Genomic DNA, 21,639 nt, shown 5'->3' with positions numbered 1-21,639 from the left:
TGTGGGGGGGAGGGGTGCTAACTTAACAGACATGCGACTGTGTAAATGTACGGCGTATCTACTGCGTACAAGATATCGCTCTTTCTCCGTCAAGATTATCTCAACTTGCCGCATGGACAAGCATCAATATGGACAGGTATTGATTATTCCATGCTAAATATCATGCATGTAGCCATTTTGAAACGCCTGTCATGAGTATACCACGTCATTATAATAAATTAACTTTCATGCAAACTTTGCGGCAAACATTATATTGAGATTAAATTAATAAGCATGAAAAAGTATCAAATAATCAACAAAACAGACTAATGTTTAAACAATAATAATTCGATTCGCGTTCATATAACAATATAACATCTTATAAGACTTTCAATTTACAAATTCTCGATCGAAATCAGATCTATTAGAATGATCGATCTGAGTCGTTCTCGACGCTTAATTTCGTTTTCGTTCTCTATTTTCTCTCCATTTTCATTAATTTCTTATTATATCTCGTTCGTTATTCCGAACAAGAGCAACTCCACGCGCCGCGCAGTTATCGACGTCGTAGCGGCGAGTTTACAAACAGTTCGCGCGGTCGCCGCTAAATGGCGACGGCTGGACGAAACGACGACGCGCGGGACGCGCGTCACTGCGGCGGGCCTCGGCCAGCTGGCGCCCGGGGTGTCTGCGTCGGTTGGCGATCAGGTGGTTTCGCGGGCGCGGAATAGGCGCCGCGGAGCGGGACGTAGGCGCAACCTGCCTACACGGGAATGACGTGCGTCCTCCGTGTCCGTCCGTCGTTTGTGTCGAACCGCCAGCCGTATTATTGCGAGAGGAAGGTCGAAAAGGCTCTCGTCTTTGATCCGCCGCGCGGCGTCGTTCCCGCGCGCCACGCCAGCGGCGGCGATGCCGACCACCACCGGCGCGCGGTGCGTCACCTTCGTGTGAAATACATCGAGAATCGTCCCGCGACTTACAGGCTCGTCGCGAAGTACCCGCCGAAGGGCACCGGTGAGAAAGAGTGCCATGCCGCCCGCGCCGCGGTGCATCCCCCCACGGACGTGGCGAACGGCGACGACGATGGCTCCGCGTCGTCTCGCCAGATAGGACGCATCGCTCCCGTTAAGTAAGTGCCGAATTTAATCTGACGTAGTCCTACTGTCATCTCGTCCCGTCCGCGAAACTCGTCGACTCAACCCTTCCGCGACCCTCTCGTCGCGTCGTCCGATCGCTCTCGTCGTCGCGGGGGGTGTCGCGTGCGATGATCCGACGCTGAGATGAACGCGGAAGGTGCTGTCCTATTCCTGTCCTATTCTAATTCTATTTTGATTCAGCTTCGGGGCTATTAATAGCGAGACGAGTTTCGCGACACGCGACGAGCGTGTCGCGAATCGACACGCGTCTGGCGATTTAAATCCCTTTCGAGGGGTTTTTTTTTTTAAATGCCTTAGCGCCTCTCGCGCATTTAAATGCGTCGTTGGCCGATTTGTCCCGAGCGCATTCTTTGTCCCTGCATTTTTGTGTATATATTTGGAGAGTGTCACGCGAGAGGGATCGCGCGCCGGCGCGAACGGCTTGCGCGTGCAGTCGCAACTCTTCCCTCTCACCCCCCACCCCCTTGCTTTTTATTTACATATCGTATGCCGAGAAGAATGCTGTCACAACTCAAAAGTATGCCTAAAATGTTACCTACGTGCTATAATAGTGTTGCAAGTCTATACCTGTACCTCAGATGTAAAGAATCGCATCTCCAGTTTTTGTCAAAATGGAGTTAATACATTTTTCAACATAACAGGAGCTTAAATTGTAAAGCGTCTTATATCTATTATTAGATTATCACCAGTTCCTAAAATACAATGTTTAGAAAAAGTCGTAATGAAAATGTTTAGAGTGCCTAATTTTTAAACCTACAGCGTGTCATTGACTATTTATTAACTATTAAAAATAAATCAAGTTGCTTCTTTTATTTTATATCTAAAAAAATATCATTTCCTTATTTAAAAACTTCAAATCCTGTTTTTTCTGAATTCCTAATAATGGAAGTACAATATTCTTTATAACGAGCAAAACCTCGCTGCATGAGGCAGATGTCGTTATTCTTTTATTAGACTGGCTATGTTGCGATTTCCTGGGTGAATAGCGTCATAAATAAATTGACAAGTGAATCACAGTAGACCTCTTCAAGAAACAGTATAAATTTTATTATAACAAGATATTATAATTGTAATTGCGTTAGTTATCTCACAATTCAAAAAAATTGGAATGTTTGTTTAGTTTTTTTTCTCCTGAAAATTATGAACTTTTGAGTTGCGACAGTATTCTTCTCGGAATACGATAAAGTTACTTGAATATATAATTTGTTTATATTCTTAACAAATAACGTAGGGACTCACTCTCTACGTCCAGAAATGACTAGGCAAAATACCTCTATGTTTTTCTCCCTTTTTCCCTTCTTTTTTTAATATCATGAGACTAAATATAAAATTATAAAAATACGCGATAGAAATTTAAATTACTGATTTAACTGACTCCATTGACGATTATATATGCCATTGCGTGTCCAGGAAACTTGTACGAATACCGACAATTGATTCCGCTTTAAAGATATAAGTACTCCGCGAATTTCGTGGGGCGGACGTGAGATTGGGGAATAATAAGGGGTTGAATAATAACAAAGTCAGTCTTTTGCGCATGATGCATTGCGAGCGTCGTTACCATGCACACGCGGCGCTTTCGGCTTTGCATGCGGTATACGCGGAGGAGGGCTCGCGATCGATCGCGGCTTGCGTGTCTTTTGACGATCTCGACGCAGAATCTCAACTTAGAAACGATTAACAAAACGTCGTGAGAAGGTCAAGGATTCCTCCGCGTGACCGTATTTCTCTCGCGGAAAAAGGACACGGGACTTATCTCGCGGCGCTTTCAATTCTCACGACGCGGATACATTTGTCCTTCCGCGCGCAGCGAAAGCTAATTTTGCGGGGTCATGCATGTTTGGATTTACTGCTTTCTCAGATTTTGAAGTCAAAGGTAAAATCGGAGGGGTTCAATCTGATCATTTACCGATCGCTTTCTACGTAAAATTTGTATGTACCTTTGATTAAGTACAAGATTATGAATATTGACTTTCAGTTTATTCTGACGTACCTAATTGTGTAGAATTATAGATAACTTAGATTGCTATCGACGCAATTAGCAGAAAAATTCGGTAGAATACATTTAGAGAAGTAAAAGTATTGATTAAGAAATAATAATATAAAGCATATTTTGTATTTTGTGTTTTTAATCCTCAACCCTTTCACGCCTTTAATCATTTTCATCTCTATGGATATAATTATTAAGCATTTAATTATTAAGAAAGGATTTATCTCAGCGCCTTCGAGCCTCGATTCAAATTATCTTTCGCGGCTGGAAAGCCTCGCCGAATCTTTTTTACGAGAGAATATTTATCTCCATTTGCATTAATTACCTTTATTCTATAAAGAATAACGCGACTTCTCGCGAGATCTACAGCCGTGTATAATAAATACCCGCGAGTTGTCGAGCCTGCACACACGACGTTCGAGCATTGACGCAGATACGTTGATTCCGCGCAACATTCGCAGCGTTATGCGTTATGCATTATAATGACATTGCCGATCGCCGTGCAGGGTCAACGATTCGACGGACGACGCTTTGTGCGTCTCGAACTTTTTGTTACGTGGACAATAAGAGCTTGCACACGGCTGTCAGGTGACGGACGCGACGTCGGAGGTCGATGACCGTTGACCTCTGACCGTGTATGTGGCATCATTGATGCGCAAGCTCCAACGCGGAATCCATTTCTGCTATGACGAAGTTGTCGCGGATACATCGAAGCGTATCCAAAGGGTGAATTCTCCGATTGTTTGTCTGTCGAGCGCTTCCCCCGACTTTATTTCGCTTTGGAGATAAAAGGTTTTCGCCGCGGGCTGAGCTTGTCGGAGGTGTAAATAGAGAATAAAACTTGGCTCTCGGGCTAATAAATGTCAACTTCACTTGGACAAATTGCAGTCGAGACCTACTTGCTAGGATCTTTAATGTAGAAAGTTAGACTATGACAACTAATGATCTTCCCCGGCTTTTCCATTAAGCGATTATCGACGTCTGCCTAGCTAGTCTTCTACTTAATTAAAATTTAATGAATAAATTATATAATAATGCGCTATTTATGCGTTCTTCAAATCCATAAGAAAAAAATTGTTTGCACTTGTTTTGCTTAACAAAAAAAAAGAAAGTATTTTTAATAACGGAGGGCTGAGTATAGGCTGACAGTGAGCTTCTCCACATGTTAATTACAAGCGATTCTGAGAAACAAATATCCAGGTTTTATTTTGCGCTAATTATGCACTTATACTTCAGAGTAATTTCAATCTTTGCGCGGCATCCTCTAAAGCAGTGATTCCCAACCCATGTGATCCGTGGACCACTTGTGGTTCATTATCTTATAAAGTTCATTATCAAGTGATCCGCAGCTACGTTATCATCAAAATCAATGAAGCGGAATATTTTTTTCTTATGAATTTGGAGAGCACATAAATAGTGCACCATTATATAATTTATTTGTTAAATTTTGATGAAGTGAGGGGCTAGCTAGACAGACGTTGATTTTATCGAGGAGAATCGTGGGCGTTTTTAAAATAAATAAATTGTTGTAATAGAACTTAGCATATTTCTATATATATAATAGCAGGATGTTTAGAAATTCGCAAACATTGTTCATACAAAAATTGAAATAAAAAGGGCCAATGACCAAGCAACAATAGTTGTTAAATAATTAACTTATTAATTTACATATACAATATATGTGATGGCGATCGTGGCGCAGAGAGTTGTGCGCAGCTTTAATGAGCCGAAGATCCGAGTTCAAATCCGACCGAAAATTGTCGGTTTTTATTCGATCGCCACTTTTCGGAAGGCAATGGCAAACCACCGAGAGTATCTTGCCCAGGAAAATCCTCGGGAAAACCCTTGTATATCCTAGGGAATAAAACCCTGCCAGAAAATCTTAGAGGAAAGCAATGGGAAACTACCTCTAGTATCTTCCTAAGAGAATCTCATGAATTGTCTCATGTAATAGTCAACTTAACGTTATAAGGACAAACATGGGATCACGAATAAGGTGGAAAATAAGATGGAAAAGTCATAATCTAATAAAATTATCATAAGCCACATCAAAGTTTGAAAACATGACGAAATATGTAACTAAAAATTGTTGTTGCATCTGTATGAAGTCTCAATATGAAAATCAAGATGAAATACAGTCAGCACAGCGGTTAGATTATCCATAATTAATTTCTCGTTCGGAGGCGAGAATAAATCGGGTTAAATAGTAAGAATTAAAGTCGAAATGTTATTAATTCTGGTTGGCTCCGGTTGGCGGTCAATCATATAAAAAAAAGTTCTAAAAAGAAATTGTATAATATAACTAATTTGACCGCTGACTGCGTTTTATCTTGATTTTCATTTTTGGGTTTCATACAGATGCAACGATAATTTTTAATTACGCATTTCGTCATGCTTTTAAACTGTTGCTTCTTATGATAATTTTATTAAATTACGACTTTCCATCTTATTTTTCTTTGTTTATTTTTATACAGTGTGTTTCAGTGTTTGACTTATTTCAATCTGTTCTCTATGACACGTTAATATATTACCGTCTTTAAATGTTTTATGTTTTATTATGTTACGGCTGAAGAAGACTCGGTACAGTGAAAACGTACCAATTTGTATATTGTATATGTAAATTAATAAGTTAATTATTTAACAACTATTGTTGCTTGGTCATATTGGCCCTTTTTATTTCAATTTTTGATACATACGAGCGTGTTTATTCTTTTATTGAATCGTTTATACAATTATTTTCTAGTCGTGTGGAACGACTAGGAAACGTTTGGTAATATTTTTTTTAATTGTTTGATCGTTATTTTTATTAAATTTATTGTCTTTGAGAAAGTATTATTATATTTTATGTACAATATAATAAAATATTACAGAATTTGTTATACAATTATTATTAATTGTTATGTTAATTTATTATTATTTATTGCGACGAACATTGCTAAGAATTTATAACAATGTATTATTTTATATTGCTAAAATTATTCCTGTTTATACAATAACATATCCGAATATTTTGGATTAACGTAAATATATTTGGAAAAAAATTGGCTGTTTGAAGAAAAATCAACTTTAATGAAGATCTGCTAAAATAAAAACACTCTTCTTTATAAATCGACCCCAAGCTATTGATCAAGCCTACTTAGAACTTGATCCGTTCACTTGTTATTGAGATCTCAACATCTCGAGTACTCGCAACTCGTCGCGTCGCGTAAAAGAGTTACGGTGCAGTCTCGCTTTGCGTGTACTTGGCGCGAGACACTACCGTGTCTCTTGATATGAATTATTTTTCGATATATCCGAGCAATTGCATATATAATTGAATTAATTTGCTTAATGCCCTTTTGTTTCATTCTTTAAATCGCGGGGGAGTTTCTCTTTGAATTCCATTTGAATTCCATTTCACGCTCGTCATGCAAATTGCATGAGTCCGAATGTACAATAACTAAATATATCTCGATAGATTGTATTTTTGAAAATTAACAACATCATGACATTTCAAAAATTAATAAGATCGTGACATTTCAAAAATTAACATGAAAATTGATCAATTTTTATTCGTAGTATGCAAATGTAGCTGTATAATACTGTATTTTTGAAAGAGCAAGAAGAACATAAGCGATGAAAGAATAGAATAAAAATTTCCTTTTTCACAAAAAATTGAAAACGATGCACGATTTTAAAGTTTAAAGTAATGAACGATTTATAATATAAACTTTGGTTTTGGAATAAAAAAGTATAGATAAATTCTCTCTCTCTCTCTCTCTCTCTCTCTCTCTCTCTCGATCATATTGAAACTATCGTATAAAATTACATATAGATTTTCAGAGTTTATCTTCAACGTTTATTTTAAAAAGTATAAATTACTGTTATATGTTTTAAAACTACAGTCATATGTTTTATTATAACTGAGATTCGTGTTATAATATTAATTTTCAAGTAATTGTATTGACTTTTAATTAACTGATATTACCTATTCCGTAATTTATCGTTTTTGTTCACCAATGATGTAAAGTTTTTCGTATTATTTGGAGAAGGTCTCATAATCAATATTTTAATAGCGTATTCTACAGATTTGATTTTTTGACAAAGGTATAACAATAATTTTCAAGTTATAAACAGTTAAAATTGACCAACGATATCACATAAAATTCGCGACTCACATTTGTATCGATTACATGCGTATCGAGCTATGTATTCTGTTATTTTCATAGTTTAATTTATTTTTACTCTTTAGTTTTTTTGTGTTTTCTTACGTGCAAGGATTTTACACATTACAGCAATTGACATCATCCATGTTAAAAATAAAGTTTATCTTTATTTTGAATGTAAAATAAATATTATAATTTATTACTATTACAATCCCTGAATTGCTGTGTTCGCAAAGAGTGAAAAGTTGTGTGATTTTAATGAATATAAGTTGCCACATTTCTTGCAACAACTTAATTTCATTTTATGATTTCTTAGAAACACAGAACTTTCTCTTGGAACGTGAAAATTTGGCAGGAAGTAATAATAATAAATTACCTTACGTTTCTGTTTGAAGCGACATAAATTTTATTCTTTAAATAAATATTCGATCTAATGTGCAAAAATAATAATAGTCTTATTCATTGAAGTTAATTCGAAACACGTGAAACAGAAAATACAGGATGACAAGTTATTAAAACTAAATAGCTAAATATTTTGTAATAAGTAGACAAAATGAAATGAATTAAACGCTATATACGATAAAGAAAACTTATTATTTTTATTTAAAGAATATAACATACACATGTTACAAATTGTCGGTTATTTAGTTTTAACACTTTTTCGATTGCCACCCTGTGTATAATCGGTATATTTTTATCTTAAGGCCCTTGCACAATGCCAGGCAACAGGAAATAATTGTAATTAACCAAAAATTTGTTAATTACAATCTAAAAAATTCGAGTGCTATGACTGGTTGGCAACAGGCAATAGGCACAGAATTTTCAACGTGACGGAAACTCTGTTTCTATTGACTGTTATACTACGTTTACGCGAGCTTTACTTCTGTAGTAACTTACGATAATTCCTTCGCGTAAACGGGATTTTTTAGTAACTTACGATAATTTACTCCGCGTAAACGAGTGAATTATCGTAAGTTACTACAGAAGTGTAACGCTCGCGTAAACGTAGTATGTGTCATTGTTTATTCTGCATTTATACATGATTTCTATTTCCTGTTCCTACTATTGCCTGTTGCCTGACATTGTGCAAGGGCCTTTACCGAGGCCTTTACAATAAGTTAAAGATCATCGGTAACGTATTTGTTTTGCACGCTACTCGGTGCTTGTTTTCGCGCGACGTATGGCGCGCTGTGTTTACGCGGAGTCGTTTTATTGTCGTTCGAGACTCGGGCGGACAGGTAGCGGCTCCGAAACGCCGCATTATGTTTTTCGAAACGTCGCTGCCGGTTGCGACAAGTATTCGGGAACATGGCGATCACCATAATTGCAATTAGTAATTCTCGGACTGTGTAAGCACTTAACTTTCGCGATTAAACGACTCGAGGCGACTTATCGTGATGTAGGTACCTACTTTGCATAATTTGTTCGTCTGAGGTGAGAACGGGAACTACTTTGTGATATTCCAGTTTATTCATTCGATAAACGAAGAAAAAAAAAGAACAAAAGTTTTAAATTATTGCAATATTTATAGGTGATGTGCTTCTTTAATAATATTCGGATTCAAAGCCGCGCTTGTATTCTCGTCATAATTCGCCTATATTCATATCAAGAGTACAACTTGCGGAATCATTCAAGCAGCGACAAATCGTGTTATAACGACTGTTCATTAATTAATACTTGATGTGAAGAACAAGGAACGGAATATTTCGGCATGTATTTATATATATATTTCATAATATTTAATGTCGTTTTTCGCAACGTATATAGGTACTGCATGCGGTCACTTTGCCATTCATGCGGCGAAACTCAGGCGAGCAAACAGCGACATGATCCGCTCTGCGTATCTTCGCATTATTATTCGATACGCGACCGCGACACGTACCATGTAGACCGCGACACGTACGCCAAACACGATTATTCTCTATAACTATTAAAGTTAGCGAACACCGGATTGTATTTAATGGACTTTGGCGATCCGTAAGTGTATCGAGACAATGGCTATCTACCGAAGTAAATATCTCGCGTTAATCTTCCATCGTGATACAGTAAAGTGCCGCGAATGATTAACATCGGGAGTACCGTCCAAGTATCGCGATCTGGTCATCGTACTTTAATGGCGCGTAATCGAAGTAATTAACTGTGTTTTCGCGAATGACTGTGAGTGCCGTAATAGAGGAGCAATAATGGAATCTGAGAGGAGGAGGAGACCTGGGTGGCATCGGGTGACGACGGAACAACCATAGAGGGTGAGTAATTTATTATTTATTTATATTATTTATTACTTTGCTTGATTATTTTTCAAAAATTACATAATTATTGTGTTGAATGTTTCTGCTAAAAAAAAAACGAATGAAGAATTTAATGCGCGTAATAATTACTTCTTGAAATATTGATTATTTTAGTAAGTCTTAATCGCTTTGTCTCAATCGCTAATCTAAATATATTTGTATTTTACAGATCAACGTAGTTATGTTACGACTCCGCTGTTGCGCATCGTGTGTCGGTGAGTGTTAAGTTATTCTTTATTTTAATTTGAGGTAATGGAACCTTTGAAATTATCATGTATATACAAAAAGTATAATTAAAAATAAAAATTGACAGTATAAAAAATATTACAGATAAATATACCAATTTATAGATCTAATGCTTTAAAATGGATGGGCTAAAACATATTAATTCTAAATTTGTTTAATTATTCTGTAGAAATTTATCCGTAGTTTTTTTTTATATGAGGATGCAAAAATACACATTTTTAAATGTGTAAAATATCTTGAAAATTTAATATATTAATAATAATATCCATTTTTTTTTTTACTTATTTTAATAATACATTTGTATACATATAATTGATTAACCGTTTGACTGCCGGGAAAGCAACTTTTGTAGCTCCAAACAAATTTCGAAATTTTACGCAATGTGCATGTTATTTATAGATAAATTTTTGGAAAAAAGGCTATTTTAATGAAAAAATGCCAACAGTTTAAAGGTTAAATACCTGAGTTTATTAATTAAATAAATTATGAAACATGGGAAAATGAGAGAAATATAAAATAAATATAAATATTATAAAAAATGAAATTTTTAGAATATAAAACTTTTATTTGAATATCTTCATGATTGATATATATTTATATTTTGTAGATTTTGAAGAACAAAATATTTATGTATATGTATTTACATACCTATATGTACATACATTTTTATAACATATTTATTAGATATATTTATTTATTACGTATATTTTTATATGTATTTATGTGAAATAATAAATCGGTATTAATGAAAGTATAGGGAAAAATTATTAAGGTTTAGCTATCTTTATTTTTTCCTTTCTCCTCTTTCCAAGTATTTTCTTAATATTTGAAATCTATTTGATCTCTTTTTTTAGGAGTTAAATATTGCATAAATTGAGGTTGGAATGCAATACTCAGATTTTTTCAATATGCGTACGTCATAAGTCAGTAAAAGAATAGGAAATATTTGAAATCGCATAGTATATTTCAATTGATCTATTACATATAAAACGCACAAATAATAATTGCATTTTTTAATGATATATCAATTTTATGTTAATCTTTTATAGATCACCCATCTATATTTATTTATTTATATTATATCGTAGTGTATGCAAGATTTCTATAAAAAAAAAAACAATACAAAAGATAAGATCAGCTGAGTGATAAAATCGATATTTAAGCTGCACGAATTAGTCATAGATGATAGGTTGATACTTATATAAGTACAATTGTAAAGATATGAATTTTGGTTGCGATTATTGATTAAAATTTAGAAACTATATTTTTTTATCAAAATTTCTGACTTCATTGATTTCTGGAATACGCTTTTAAAGTATTATACAGTGATTGTAGGACATCCTTTAAAAATTATTTGCTGACACAGTATAGAAATTATTTCTCGTTGTGCAGGTGCTTTGGTATGACTTTTTTAGCTTGTGTTATAAAAGATTCTTTTTTTGTGAGTCATTAACGGTAATTAGCTCGTATTTCGCGCAGACCGCATTTTCTCTTTTTACACAAAAAATTTATTCTCCCTCTATCAAGCGATAAATCTCTACCCGGTTTTTGTGAGAGTGGCGCGTATCGATTTTTCAATAAACGCTGTTTTTTTTCTCACCGTGCTTCACCGACGAAATCTCGATATCGTCGATGTATTACATCAATGCCACTGTGTGTGTGAATACGCGTATTTTTTCCGCATAAAACCTCGGGGCATTCGACGCGCGATGGTTTCACGATGTGCGAGCGTATATTTCAGTCCCAGTAGAATTCATAAATACGGTAGGATGCATAAACACGCGATGTTTCACGTGTGAAATTGCACGTCAATGCGTTCGGCGGAAACGCTCGCACCTTTCTCTGCCTCCCTTATCATATACATAGATTTACTCTCTCGTTTAGCGGAACGGAAAAATCCGCGATTCGCACTGTCATAATGCAATTTGGCGATCAAATGAAATCGAGTATGACGTGGATGACATTAAACTGGCGCGTTTATTTGAACATATCAAATAAACAAGACTCTACAGGATCAAAGTTACGTTTACATTTACAATATAATTCAGTTGATATTTACGTCATTCTTATTAAATTTACGAGCTTTAATATTACCTTAATGTTAGCTTGGTTTTAAAATAATATTAAAATTCTCTTTAATTTTCAAATTGAAGTAAGCTAACTTCTTGCGGATTGCATGTTTAATTCTTACGCAATTTTAGTAAAAATGTGTATGTAGTAAAAGAACCAATAGCTAAACCCTGGCTGTCTAAAAGCTGTTTACTTGTCTTTTTCAGACGTGATTAAAATATTAAATATATAACAATATTAAAATTCTCTTTAATTTTCAAATTGAAGTAAACTAACTTCTTGCGGATTACATGTTTAATTCTTACGCAATTTTAGTAAAAATGTGTATGTAGTAAAAGAACCAATAGCTAAACCCTGGCTGTCTAAAAGCTGTGTACTTGTCTTTTTCAGACGTGATTAAAATTTGTAGCTTGGAGCTGTGCTCTCGCTATAATATTCTAACCACTAAGGCAAGTGGCATTTTTGGTTGAAGATTTAATTTTACTGGATTTTATTCAGGTTTTACTTTGATGGAAGATTTTACCTTAAAAACGTATGTTAACTTTAGAATGCGGGAAAAATCTACTTCACTTCAAAGAATCTGTGGATGAAAGACAGCTTGTATATTCACGAGGGTAAATGCGTAGTTATTCAAGGAAAAAGAATCGCGTCTGGACATTTCATTAACGAATACTGTTTGGATTAGTCCGCTCCAAATACGTCATGTATCGAAAGCGCCGCGTACGTGCAATTTCCTTTGACTGCATGCATTTATCGCGGAGCTTGCATATGTCATTCGCGACGATTCCCGACATCCATCGGGATTTTCCGTGTGTAAAGCTGTCTGACATTTCTAATTAAATCATCATTCTTGTTGAGAGGTTAATGGATAGCGTTTCGAGAAGGAAATTATATATGGGTGCGTCTGTATATTGCATTCCACGGGTACATTTATATCGGAAATACGAGTCTTTATACGATTACCTCTCAAAATCCGGCTGATATTTTAGTTACAGATTATTAAATCAACATAATTGCTGGATTTTTATCGTATTAGAATATTATTTATCTCTTAAATTTACCTTAAATAAATATTTGATTACAATTTAACTTGAAATTGAAAAGAATTTAATTTATAAAAATCTTTAAAGTTTTATCTATGTCGGATAAATCGTTATTATAATTGAACTTCTATAAAATTAGAAGTAGCTTTTTCAAAGTTTTGATATAATTAACAGAAATCTGATTTTCCTCTTCAGAGTTCAAGAGTTAAAGAGTTAAAAAAAAAAAGAGATTATTATTTATTGATACTTCATAAAGAATTCTTTCAATTATATTATTATATCAAAAGTTTGGAAATAGAATGACGTTTTTACAGATATCACAATTGGCATTGTTTTATTGTGAACTGAACGTGAATAAATTAAACGCTTGCTCTCGATCTTGGTGTTGCGTCCTTTGTTTGCCATTCTAAACACTCGTGTTATCTCGCAAAATATAGTGATATAGAGCACGGCGGTTCGTTAAGGAATCTGACTGACAGACTGTGATGGAAGTCAGATCGCGGATAGCTTGCATATTAGCAATTTCCTCCGGCTGCCTTCATCATGAGGCAGACTGTGTGTCTCATTCACAGCGATTTTCCCGGCATCTATATCGATTCTCCGTGTAGAAAGTCGACTATCACGCAGCTCCGTTCTATCGATCCGCAGCAGCCAGGCATTCTGCATCTCTCTCTTCTCCTGACGCACACATACATACACGTTCTTCTCTCTCCGTCTCTCCCTCCCTTTCTCCCCCCCTTTTTCTCTCTCTCACTTTCTCACTCTCTCACACACGCTCTTCATCCATTCGTCGCCTTCCTCTCGCTCATCTCTTCGCTTCCATTCGCATTACACTCACGCTGCATTTTCCCTCCCTCATTCGCAGTCTCTTCGTGTACCTATAGGTGACGAACAAGGAAGCGAGTTCCACAACCTCCGTTTTCCTATTGGAAAGTGATGCGAGCAGCAACGAGGTGGATCCTGACGGGTTATAGCGATCTCCGTCTGCTCGTCGCGATAGACGCTTTGATATTATTCGCGGCACCGTCACTCGATCGAGGATTGATTCTCTCGCGAACTCGCACGTGTGATAACACATCCACGGAATTATTTTACGTTGGGAGAGATACGCGTGAGAAATATTTCTGAGACAGGATACTTCCGGCAACTATATACATTCCGAAACAGTTATAATAATATAGTGAAAGGAAATTGGATTAGAAGCTAGGAGACAGACCTGATTAAAGATGATAAAATTGTATTGATTTTATTTTATTTTATTGCATATGATACATATATATATAAATAATTCAAAATACAGCTTTCTCGCGTGAATCTCATATCAAAAGCAGGTGCAATGAAGATCCGATTTACGTTCTTTATTGCTCGCTGTCATAAAGAAACGAATGGAAAGTACATTAACTCAGCAGCTGCGTCCTTTACCTTGCTTTTCCTTGATCAATTTTCTCGGAAACGTCGCAATAGCATTATAGCTCGTAATAGAATTCGCGACTATCGAGAAGCTCCTCTAGTTTGAATATTTTTCTGATTCTTATTCCGATCTTTCTTGGCAGACTGCAAAATGCAATTTACAATATAAGTTGTATAGGAAATCAAGTCGCATTTTTAACGCAGTTGTCGTCGGAAAGAAGCTCGCTTTTGAATTGAACATGATTTATCAGCTTAAAAGATAATTGATTTTTTTTATAATAGATATATTGTGCGGGCTGATATTAATAGAAAGTATAACGTTACATTTAGCAAAATTACTAACATAAATTAATATCTATTACAATAATATGTTCTATCAATTATACGTGTATATTTAACGGTAATCGTTGTTATTAATAACCAAATATAATATTTTGGATCAAAATTAATTAATCCGATTGCTATTATTTACGTTATTTTCTGACATTTATACATTTTTTCTGCACGTTTTATATATTAAGCTTTATTAAATTAACAATTTCGTAAATTAAACTTTGTTTTTTTCGAGAATATAAAAATAAAGAAAGAAACATATTTTATTATTTCGTTTCTAACATCATAAAATATAGTCAGCATCATTATATTGAACATCTTTGTGCATCAGCGTTGAGATTTTAGCGTCGTATATATTGTAAAATTGTCTCATTGAAGAGAGTGTCTCCAAGTGACTTCGCACATTCGTTTTTGTCCTCGAAATTGCGCTGGTTTTCTTGTCGAGCAACATTTTCCTAAGATAACTTTCAAAGCAGACTTTTCAGGTAGCTGAAAACATAAGGAAACTTTATCTAACAGCGCTCTTCTGAATATGCTAATTGCTTAATTGCTCTCGTTGTAGAGTACTTGCACCTTTTTCACTTTCCTTCCTGACAAAGAAATATAAAATCTACAAATTATGAAACGGATAAAAACGAGATATTCTTTATAAATTTTTTCCCAAAGATCCCAAAATATAATATATTTATCATATGATATAACGTATAGTATCTACAGAAATATGAGATAATATATTTCGCAATAAAGCAATAAAGCCTTAATAAAGGCCTCCTTTGATTCAGGCCTCCTTTGGTTTAACGCGCTCCACCTTTGACCCTAGCTACTTCAAACAACTCGGACGATATTACGCTTGAACCGACATTCTCGATATTTTCGTAGCTTCCAGATTCTAGAATGCAGTGTAGGTTGCCCTTTTATTTATAGAAACCGACGGTGTCAACGGCCCAGACCATGCACTCGCTTCCCGAGCTCGCCTCTAAGCTTGTCTCGAGAAAGGGCTGCGATTATTCCTAAAAGTAACGACACGAGAAATATTTTTCTTGAAGAGAAACTTTTGGTCTTTCTTAGCAAGAATTTTATTGAAAAATTCTTGATCGCGTCAAATCTCGTTTGAGCACGAATCGCGAAAATTTGTATCTCACAACTACAATTTCCGTTTCTTCGAAACATGACGGTTTCTTTAGATTAAAATCATAAATCGTGCAGTAATTTCTGTGGTGCAAAATAACGTAGGATCTAATTTTATTTCTCTAAATCTGTTCCCCTTTGTACTTCCTTTAGAAAGTCGCGATTTCTTAAAACTTCAAATATGATTGCTTGATATCTAATGACAGTTTTACGTCACGTATAATATGTGTCTATGGGTCGTTTGTCCACGAGCACGCGTTGCAGTCGCGAATTTCGCAATTGCAAGACGGAGCACATTTGACCGATGACGACGCCAAGTTAGGTAACCGAAAGTTGCAATAGCGCGAGAAGTTAATCCGGCTTGCCAGAATACCATCTGGAAGCATCGAGAACGAGTGGTGATCAGTCGTTAGTCAGCCCCGTGTAAGTACGCGACGACGCCGACGATCGTTTTTTCTCTGAGCGATCGACGCGGGGCCGATCATGGGCGAGGCGTATTCCATCTTGCGCGCGATCGAGAGATGGAGAGACGGCGATGACGCGGATCTAAAGACTGTCCAGCGGAAATGTTCCGTAGCGGGAGGTAAAACAATTGATCGCGAGATCGAACCCGAGCGATCCTGCAAGAGCTTCCTCGCCGACGAGCCGGTTCTTCGCGATCTCCTGTACGGTATACCCACGGAGCACGATCTCTTCGAAGTCGTGTGCACGATCAATCGGCTGGTCTTCTTCTACGTCATCATAAGATGGATCAATCTCGAACTGCGGGTCTTCTCGTGGGCGGCAGCTCCTATATAATATGAATTCGTGAAATTATCCGACTTATTTGGGGAAGTGCAGAGTGTTGCTCGTTGTTCGGTCACTAGAAGAGAACGTTTAGATAGCTTTGGATAGCTTTGCTTTCATAGAGAAGAGAAACATCAGGAAAAATTTAGACTGCCTTTGGTACAATCGATTTGGGGAATTATTAGAAGAATTGCGAGCCAACTTAATTGCGAGTGTTTCCATCGAGCCGAAGAGGAGAGCCGTATAACCGAAATTTATAGGCTTACAGTTATTTACGAAGACTACTCTGTTCTGTTATCTCGAAAATTAATTTCGTCACGCGTTATTACCACGACTTTTGTCAACTTGCTATTCCATTTTTTGGTATTTGTGCATAACTGAAGGTAAAGCTGAGTTATGGTTATTGTTGAGAAATAAATGTGTTGATTTATGTTTGGAGTTTTTAATGCAAATAGCGATGTTTTTCCCTTGAACTTGTTAGTTAGAAAATATTGATTTTTGCGACAGCACGGTCCCTTTTATAAAAATTTTTTTAGAGACAGTGAAATGTTTTTAAATGAAAGAACGTCTCGTTATTTACGTAGGTGGAGCGCAGTAAATTATGCATCTACTTCTACGAGCTGTGTTATAAATACAGCAAAAAATCTTTCTGAGTAAAATAACTAAAAATCTAATAAAAGTAATAATAAAAGGAATATATGCTAAAAAGATACAGTAATAAAGAGGGAACTTGCCGAGAGAGAAACCGATACCTTTAAATAACATACGGAGAAAAAGTATGATAGAAATGGAAAGATGTACAGTACGTCCGTAGGTATTAAAAAGAAAGAAAATAATAAAAATATATAAAACTTGCCGTAAAACTATATTTCTGCGAACAGAGTTATATTAATAACTGCGTTACCTTTATATAAACTGGGACATACGTTATGTAAGACTAATACTATAAATAATTTGTTGCAACATGTTTTATATGCGTTGAGTTACGTACGTGTACGAATTTCTTCGGCGCCAGATATATTTTTATCTTATGGCGAACGAAGCGAAAAGAACACGATGCGATTCTCGAATTAATGACACGATCTTATTTTCGTACGGCTGAGTGACAATTTTCCAGGGACGTTTCTCAGAGCTCGATAAATTCTCGCGTTACTTCGAAACGCGCGGATTCTCGGATCGATGCGTCCCGTTTCGCCGCTTGTAGCGACAGAAAAAGACACACGAAAGGCAGATTCTTTCACTCTCTTTCCAGATACAGATATTTTTAACCGTATAATGAATTTAACATTGATTTGTACATTTCTAAAACGTAGGACACTATAATTGTTGGAGAAAATGTCTCCCGCTTGAAATAGGATTTTAAACATTTTTCGTAGAACGCGTAATTTATCTGAAAATTTGCGAATGTAAGGATCGCAAAGTCATCTCGGCGACTTTCATTGCTCGTAAACAAGTTCCTTCCACGTTTTTTGTATACCTAATCGATATCTGGTCCGAGAACAATGCTATCTTACGAAAACTTGCTCCGTGACTATTTGTGCATCGTTGTGTAATACAACGATACAACGCCTATCTATAGCGTATAACAACAGGAAATGCGGACAGTATATCGATTTGTAAATGTCATTGCATTTGTAATATCGCCGAAATGACGTGAGAATATTAATGTCCATTTCAATGCAGATTAACTTTTAATCTCGGTTTAACTTACTTTTTATTCTTTTCTAGTTTTAAGAATTAGAAAAAGATAAAAAGTAAATTAAACCGAGATTAAAGTTAATCTATATTGGTAGCACTAATGGATATAAGTGAACGTAATACAAACGTATGAATTATCTTTTCTTTTTTTAAATAAAGATTTATGATACTTTGAGCCGGATGTGTTCCACAGGCCATCTTAATTACAACACTCAATTCAATTCAATGGCGCAACAGTCCGAGTCGGACTTAGGCCTCTCCCAAAGTCATGTGCTTATGGTGCGCACGCAGGTTGTACAAAAGCACATGCGACCTATAGTTTTAAGCACACACTTCTGCACAACGCATAATGCGTAAGCATAAGAAAATTGATTGGTCCATACACATGTGCATAAGGAAATAGACCAATCAATTTTTTTATGCTTACGCATTATGCGTTGTCCAGAAGTGTGTGCTCCCCGCTTTAACGCCGAATCCGAACGGCATGGTAGAGGGGGTTTCTAGGCAAGGGATACTCCTGACGGGCTGCCATTCCGTCGAGGAGGAGAGACAAGCGATACAATTTATTTATTTTGGTTTTACCAGGACTGGATTCGAACCTGAGTTCTTTGGTTTAGCAGACCAGTGCGCTGTCTGCTACGCCACGCTTGCTCTCAATTACAACACTACAATAGTAATAATTTATGAGAGACTGACGTCCGACTCCGTGCAAGATATGGTTGCTCATATTGTTCGCGGACATATTTCTAATTTTCAAGCCGCTCGCGACGAGATACGGAATACCGAAATTTACGGCCCGTGAAATTCAGCACAAATGCGTAAGTGCAAATTTGAATACGATGTTATATCATACTGCAACCCGATAGCCACTGAACGTCATTTCCATATTATGTTACACGGTCTAATTACGGTGTTATGATATCCGTCTGAAATTATGTCGAAATCGTGAGGCACAAACATTTGTGGTCGCGTCGCACATTGAATTTCGCAGAAGCGTTGGATCAATGTGTCGTTTACCTTCCATCGTATCGTTGTTATACGCGCGCAAAGTTCACAGACCGAACGCACTTTTAATCGAGTTTTAACTCAACTCGACCACGACAATGGCCATACGCTTCAGATCCTCTCGTGGCGAGATCGTCGTGTGGGATCTACGGGGTGACTCAGCGCCCGGAATGCGAGGGGATCTCCATTCCTAAAGCTTTGTAGGCGTCCGCATGATGGGAAAACGCGTGCGATGCACGCTTCTGGTGCGTGTGCGTTTTACGTTTTACCTTGCTTTTAAACCGACGACGTGTGACGCGTGTTTATGGCCATTTTAACTCAGCGGCGCCTCATTAGGCCGGATAATTCTCCTCTCCTACGCTCGCTTGAAAAATGCAGCGATGTCCTAATCGAGTTCATTCAAATTTCACATGTTACATCGCGAAACATTTACGTCGAGTTTTCCGCTGAACGTTGTAGACATATTTCACGTCTCTTTATTTAATCCCAAAGTTGACAATGTTATGAAAAAAAGTAACGTTAGTCCGCTGCATTAACTCGTAACTTTTTCTCCTTTTCTAGCTAGAATATATTTTTGAATTTTCTGTATATACACATCAGTCTGTGGTGCTTCGTTTTCCTCGCAACAACCGTCTGCTAAACGACGTATGTCAACCGTATATGCCGAGCTTGATATCTTATGAAAACAATTTGTACGGGGTGTCTAATTTCAGAGTCCACACACATGTCTCGCTGGGAGGTGGCCTATTTCTAGAATCTGTCACGTCTCGAGTCTGAAATTCGCAATTTAATTTTCAAACTTGATATGTCCCTTATAATATTATCGGTGATGCTTGTCAAGATATCTCACGTCCAGAGTTCATGCTGCATTAAGCACGAAATCAATATATCGCGACATCGTATATCTGTCATAATGATTATAAAGTAAGCAAGCAATGAAGGTTGTCGATTTTTTTGCAACGATTGATGCACATTGATTAAATTATTATAATTATAAGATTGTTATAAAAATCTCGTAACTGGAAAGTTGCATTATTCGAAAAAGATAAAAACTATCTAGATATAAATTAATGTGTCATTTGTTTTAATACTTAAAAAATTGCTTTAAAAATATGCTATTGATATAGTTTTGATAATTATATAAACATAATATGTTTCAATATAGATACTAAACATCATCAATTGTGTGCTTTTCGCTCAATAATGAGATGCTAATCCGATTACCGATGCAAATCATTTATTACATTAATTCCTCTTTTGTCATAAACTGAAATTAATGATGGCGAGGTTGGTTTAAATATAATCGAGGATAAAGGTACTGCTATCAATAGCAATATCGGCGACATGCCGTACCTCGCGTGACCGAACAGGTATCTCCGACTTTTGGAGAATTTACAGCCGCCGAGAGTGGCCTGAGTCGAAGGTTCAAGGATACTGCGGGGAAGCCTCCGTGTTGATGCGCCCTGAAAAATCGCGTATAACGGTAGAGCGTGCGAAAAAGAAGCAGAATTATTAGGCCGGTGCTGGCGTAATTCTTACTTTGTAGCACGTGCGATATCGCGAGATAAACGGATCGCGAGGAGACACAATTCGCTTCGCGACTCCTGTTCCGCTTCCTTCTCTCGAGCTCCGAATGGCACGTAACTCTTTCACGGATGTAACGAGAGAAACGGCGTGAACGCGAATTATCTCTGAACCGGTATTTTTAATCCTCGGTTCGCGATCTCATTTAATAACACGAACGGTCTCGTCCGACTTTGTTCGTTCTTCCGCTTTGCGACTTTTCTTCTTGATCCGCTCTTCCGTCTCTTTGCAGCTTCGTTATCTTAATATTTTGATGGATGATTCTTTAACTCTTATTTCCAACTCACATTTCTGATGACACGCGTTAAAAACGATTTTTGTTTAGGTCGGCAGCTATACGTCGACTCTGAATCAGTTAGGAATGTCCATGAGTTGAAATGTTTGATTTTCATATAGTAGTAGACACGGATGCGTTTCGTATTATATGAATTTATGTTATATACGAATCATAAATTATACATATATGGATTACGTATGCACATATGGAAACACATATATTATAAAAGATGTAAAAATAAATGAAAAATGTAGAATGAATATTAAAGATGTAAACAGTAAAATATATTTTCTATTTTACTTTAAAACAAACATACTAAAATTTTTCTGTCGTGTTATACAAATCCGTATTATATGGAGATCTACATGAGATGGGCAGCGACTAAAACAAGATATAGCAAGTACATTTGTTGCTATACTATTGTTTTCATTTTTCTGTATATTATATTTATTACTCGAGATATCGTTCTCAAAATAATATTAATTTCGTTCACGTCATCG

The 21,639-nt window shown here is 36.4% G+C and overlaps 1 protein-coding gene across 1 annotated transcript in view; it reads left to right on the top strand.

The window, feature by feature from the left end:
• The first annotated feature begins 664 nt into the window (after positions 1 to 664).
• Positions 665 to 21,639, top strand: part of LOC139814773 (uncharacterized) — a 74,671-nt gene continuing 53,696 nt past the window's right edge. The window contains exon 1 of the mRNA XM_071781256.1: positions 665 to 1,108. Within this exon, the coding sequence (XP_071637357.1) occupies positions 753 to 1,108 (356 nt within the window). The 5' untranslated portion in view covers positions 665 to 752. The remainder of the gene's footprint in view (positions 1,109 to 21,639) is intronic.

The sequence above is a fragment of the Temnothorax longispinosus genome, chromosome 6 (genome assembly GCF_030848805.1).
Source record: "Temnothorax longispinosus isolate EJ_2023e chromosome 6, Tlon_JGU_v1, whole genome shotgun sequence".
NCBI lineage: Eukaryota > Metazoa > Arthropoda > Insecta > Hymenoptera > Formicidae > Temnothorax > Temnothorax longispinosus.
This window is presented reverse-complemented; position numbering and strand designations above follow the sequence as displayed.